Source organism: Glycine soja, chromosome 3, assembly GCF_004193775.1.
Source record: "Glycine soja cultivar W05 chromosome 3, ASM419377v2, whole genome shotgun sequence".
In the NCBI taxonomy this organism is placed as follows: domain Eukaryota; kingdom Viridiplantae; phylum Streptophyta; class Magnoliopsida; order Fabales; family Fabaceae; genus Glycine; species Glycine soja.
This window is the reverse complement of record NC_041004.1, coordinates 24,979,286-24,984,534: the sequence shown is the minus strand read 5'-3', so window position 1 is coordinate 24,984,534 and position 5,249 is coordinate 24,979,286. Positions and strand designations below refer to the sequence as shown.

Below are 5,249 nucleotides of genomic sequence, written 5' to 3'. Positions count from 1 at the left end.
GCTTGTCTCGGATGTTGTGTCATCTTGGGTTTATACCCCTTTACACCTTTTTATTTTTTCCTTTCACCGCCATTCATAACCAATGTGTTTGATTTATTTTATAGGCTAAAACCCTATACTACTAGAATGGCCAAAATACAAGGCCTAGACGAAGGAATAACCTATTCTAATATTTACAAAGATAAGCGGGCTCATACTTAGCCCACGGGCTCGAAATCTACCCTAAGGCTCATGAGAACCCTAGGGCCTTTCCTTGGATCTCTAGCCCAATCTACTTGGAGTCTTCTAGCCAATGCCCTTGCGGGGTAGGATTGCATCAACCCTCACGACTTCATCTGCGTAAGGAACATTGTGTATCATGCCGCCAACATGATACACCTTTCCTAAGGCCACCAATTGTTTACTGTCGCCACAAACAACATACAACCCCATGGTATTCTCCTCAACCGCAGATGGGTCCCCAGCAACAACATTTGCAACAACTTCTGCACAACTTTCTTTGGTGCTAACACGTGCAAGCAACACATTAGGGTTAGCCGGTTGTACAAGGGCTGACTGTTGAGTTTGCATTTGGGACAACTCAGTCTTGATTGCATCCAACTCCTTTTGCAGCATGTCCATTTTATTTTGCTTGCATCTTCTACCTCTTTTGTCCACTCTTGCTTGAGATTACCTATGATTTGAACCAACTGATCCGGGTTTATCATAGCCGCAGAACTATTAGAGGCACTTGAACGTTGTCCAAAGTAACTACTAATGGTGACACCATGTCCAGCAGCAAGGACACGACCAGGATGCTCTTCACGGCCAAGCGCAGTGTTCAATATGTCGTTCCGGCCATGCGGCACAAACGTACCTTGTGTGCTTTGTTCTTCTAATTCATCCTGTCATAAATAGCCAAAAATCAGTGAAAAGTTGAATGATATACCATCTACCTATTAAAATTGCCACGAAGGCTTTAATTGCACTTACAATTTTGTTAGAGATTTGTTGAGCTGCTGCAGATGTCATTTTGCCATATTTGTTTGTTCTAGCCATCTTCCACTTAACATGTCTTGCAATTGGGGATGGAGGGTCTACGACCATCGGTGTATTTTCTGTACACTCAGCTTGCCTTTGTCTTGTCTTCATTTTCTCTTCCATCAATTTTTTTTCCATAAGTTCATATCCTCCACGAGACAATAAATGGGGGGAGTCATTGAATTTTTGGATCTCCTGTGCTTTTTTCCGAATTCCATATTCGAAGTAACGAAAACAATGCATTGTGTTATAATGTTAACAAAATTTAAGTAACAAAACTTGTGAAATATCAATTCAATTCAAACCTGCCAAGTTGGGGTCTGTCGACTCTTTGCAAATTGCTCTCATATTTGTTGCTCCATACCATACTTAGAAGCTGCATCAGGGTTATTTTCACCATGTTTCTCAGCATATATATATCTACTAGTTAGGGAGGACTTAAATTGCCTCCATCTAATCGCAACAGTAGACATGACCTTCTTCTTGGCAGCAGTTCCTTCCGGGATGTCAAATTTTCCTTGAAATAACAAATAGTTTGTCATACACTAATGATAAAAATGACAATTTGGCCTAAAGGAGACACAAATGAAATCAAAGTTTTAATTTAAGTGTGCTTACCAAAATGTCATTCCATACAATATTTTTAAGTGATTATGGGACAACTTTCCAAGATGAATGCACAATAGGGATTTTCTCCCGTGCCACTACCCCCAAGTAACTGTGAAATTTATCTTTTTCCGGACCAGAACCTCGACCAGTAATGGGGTTGACATTGACAATTGGTCGTGGTTGATCCAAGGTTCTTGCAGTCAATTTCCTCAACCTGGTTGCTTGTCGAGTCTTCGATTTTGAGATTGCGCTTGGTGAATCAGCAGGTGGAGAGGATGTAGGAGGTGGAGGGGATGTCGGGGGTGTTGCCATGGGTCCTGCAATAATATTAAGAAACCAAATGTTAGATTATAACAACATGTAAGTATGAAAGTGTAATGAAAGAGAAGAAACATTAAATAGAAAATGACTATTGACAAGTTTTACATTATTGTCTTATTTACCGCATTTAAGTTGCCATATTTTCCCATAAACCTTCATCATGATCGATGCGATTTGCATACACATCATCGTCGTCGTTTTCAGCATTTATCGAAGGCATTTGTTGTGCAAACGTAGGGATTTCGTTAACATCAAGGGTTGCCTGGTCAGTATCGGCAGGGATACCACTTGTTTTCCCTTGAAGTACAACTGACCATGTTGAGTCACTAGGATCTTCAACATAAAACACTTGTCTTGCTTGTACTGCCATGATGAAAGGCTCGTCCTTGTAACCAATCCTTTGAAGGTCAACCAAAGTAAAACCCAATTTGTCTTGACGGACTCCGACATTTCCATTAACCCATTGGCACTTGAAAACAGGCACTCTAAATTCACCATAGTCTAGCTCCCAGATATCGGTTATGACTCCATAATAAGCCATGGAAGCTCGAATAGGATTGTTATCCGATGCACGACTAAAGTGGTCTGAATGAGCATCAATCATGAGCCCACTATTTCGCACGGTACTTTTATCATCTTGTGACTTTGTGTAGAAGGAATAATTGTTGATGTCATAACCCTTCCAAGTAAGGACATTAAGATTCAGCCCAATAGCTAGTAATGATAATGTCTTAGAAGCACTGTCGCTAGCAAATATTGTATTTCTAAACCAATTAATGAAACTTCTATTGTGTTCCTGCAACACCCTCATCATATTCATGTTTGGGTGAGAAGCTGCCACATATTCTTTGTGAGCATCTATGTATGGTATTACCTCAGCTGTGTTGTTTAGTACATACAAATGCGCTTGTGATAGTTTCTGGAGATCCATGGTTACAACATTGAATCCTTGCGTGCCCCTACCTTGTCGTGTAGCTTCATGACGACTTTCAGGAATACCAACAGGTGATGCATCTTCGACGTAAGCAGAGCAAAACTCAATAGCTTCTTCTGCCACGTACCTTTCAACAATGCTTGCTTCTGGCCTATATTGATTCTTCGTGTAACTTTTCAACACCTTCATGTATCGCTCAACCGGATACATCCACCGTAAATATACAGGCCCACACAAACGTATTTCTCGAACAAGATGAACAAGTAAGTGAATCATTATGTCAAAAAAAGTTGGGGGAAAGTACATCTCCAATTGACAAATGATAATGGCAGCCTCATTTTCCAAATCATCCAACTGTTTAGGGTCAATCACTTTGCTACAGATTGCATTAAAGAAAAAACACAATCGAGTTATTGCAACCCTAACTTTGTCAGACAATATTCCACGAATGGCAACAGACAATAATTGTTGCATCAAAACGTGACACTCATGGGACTTCAACCCCACCAATTTCATTTCATCCACTGATACAAGGCTCTTGATATTTGAAGAGTATCCTTGTGGGACTTTGACATTTTTCAAACAATGACAAAAACTTTTTTTCTCATGCGTTGACATCGTATGACATGCGGGCGGCAAATACGTTCGAAGACCTTTTGACACAGGATGCAACTGGTGTCGTACTCCCATTTCCACTAAATCTTGACGACATTTCAAACCATCTTTTGTCTTCCCTTTAATGTTAAGCAGTGTGCCAACCAAACTGTCACAGACATTTTTTTTCAACATGCATCACATCTAAACAATGTCTCACATCTAAGTTGCACCAGTATGGAAGATCAAAGAAGATGGACCTTTTCTTCCAAATGTTTTTGGGAGCGCCATCTTTCTTTTGTGTCTTCCCATATATATTGCAAATGTTCTTCACACGATCAAAAACTTCAACACCTGACAAAGGAATTGGTGCACTGTCAATCTCAGATGTCCCATCAAACGCTTTCTTCAGTCACCAGTATGGGTGAAAAGGTTGTAAAAATCTACGGTGTCTTGTATATACAGTTTTTTTTGCCATGCTTTAATTGGATGTAAGTTGTGTCTTTCTCACAAATGGGACAAGCAAGGTGGCCTTTCACACTATATCCACGCAAATTCCCATATGCTGGAAAGTCATTAATGGTGCAGAAAATCATAGCTCGCAACCTGAAGGACTCATGAGCATTCCCATCATACACATCAACCCCTTCTACCCACAATTTTGTCAGGTCTTCAATCAAGGGAGCAAGATACACATCAATGTCATTTCCTGGTTGTCTTGGACTGGCTATCATCATAGACATCATTATGTACTTCCGCTTGATGCACAACCAAGGAGGCAGGTTGTAAATGATCAGCAAAACAGGCCACGAACTATGATTGCAACTTAAGCTTCGAAATGGATTCATTCCATCCGATGCGAGACCAACCCTTAGGTTTTTGGGATCTTCGACAAACACTGGATACAACTGATCAACTTTCTTCCACTGAGGAGAATCAGCAGGATGACGGAGCAATCCATCTTTGGTCCTACCATCAGCATGCCATGTTAGGTTCTTCGCATCTTCTGCATTAGCAAACAATCGCTTAAACCTTGGTATTACTGGAAGATACCAACACACTTTTGCTGGCCGATCAATGTATGTGGATCCAGCTTCACTGGAAGCGCCAGAACCCACTTTGTAGCGTGACACCCCACATGTAGGGCAGTTGCGCAATTCAGCAAACTCATGTCTATACAAAATGCAATCATTACGGCAAGCATGTATTTTTTGGTATTCCATTCCAACAAGACATAATATCTTCTTTGCCTCGTAATGAGTCTTTGGTAACGTGTTATCTCCTGGAAGCATATTCTTCAATAACAATAGTAATTCATTGAAGCTTTTGTCACTCCACCCAAATCTTGCTTTCAAATTGACCAGAGCTAACACCCCTAATAACCGTGTGTACTTAGTGCATCCAATAAACAATGGAATCTTTGAATCATTATCTAAGGTGTCATAATACGGTGCATTTGCTTGCCTAAAACCCTCTTGTCCAAGATCACGTAGCATGTCTTCTATTTGATCACCGACTTGTTCATCAGTTGGAGCAGTTGGAGGGGTTGATGACATTTCTGGTAACTCACCATGCCATATCCATTTTGTATAAGTAGGACAGATACCATCACAGATAAGGTGTGTTCTAATGTCATCCAAACAATGTCGTCGCCCATTCAAACATTTAACACAAGGACAAAAGTATAGTCCACCATTGTCGGATGCATTATCTTTAGCAAATTTTAAGAAACCTTCAACCCCATTTTCGTACTCTTTAGTTATGCGTGATG

At 40.5% G+C, this 5,249-nt stretch overlaps 2 protein-coding genes across 2 annotated transcripts in view; both read right to left on the bottom strand.

The window, feature by feature from the left end:
- Positions 1 to 1,345, bottom strand: part of LOC114405056 — a 13,536-nt gene extending 12,191 nt beyond the window's left edge. The window contains exons 1-3 of the mRNA XM_028367744.1: positions 973 to 1,345; positions 645 to 884; positions 328 to 555 (exon numbers count right to left, since the gene is read on the bottom strand). Coding sequence (XP_028223545.1) covers positions 328 to 555; positions 645 to 884; positions 973 to 1,263 — 759 coding nt within the window. The 5' untranslated portion in view covers positions 1,264 to 1,345. The remainder of the gene's footprint in view (positions 1 to 327; positions 556 to 644; positions 885 to 972) is intronic.
- A 19-nt stretch (positions 1,346 to 1,364) lies between these two features.
- Positions 1,365 to 5,034, bottom strand: LOC114405055. Its single transcript, XM_028367743.1, has 6 exons — positions 3,942 to 5,034; positions 3,739 to 3,832; positions 3,528 to 3,647; positions 2,104 to 3,260; positions 1,770 to 1,946; positions 1,365 to 1,537 (listed from the first exon to the last, which is right to left on the bottom strand). The coding sequence occupies exons 1-6, from the start codon at positions 5,032 to 5,034 to the stop codon at positions 1,365 to 1,367; spliced, it is 2,814 nt and encodes a 937-aa protein (XP_028223544.1).
- Positions 5,035 to 5,249: the final 215 nt, after the last annotated feature.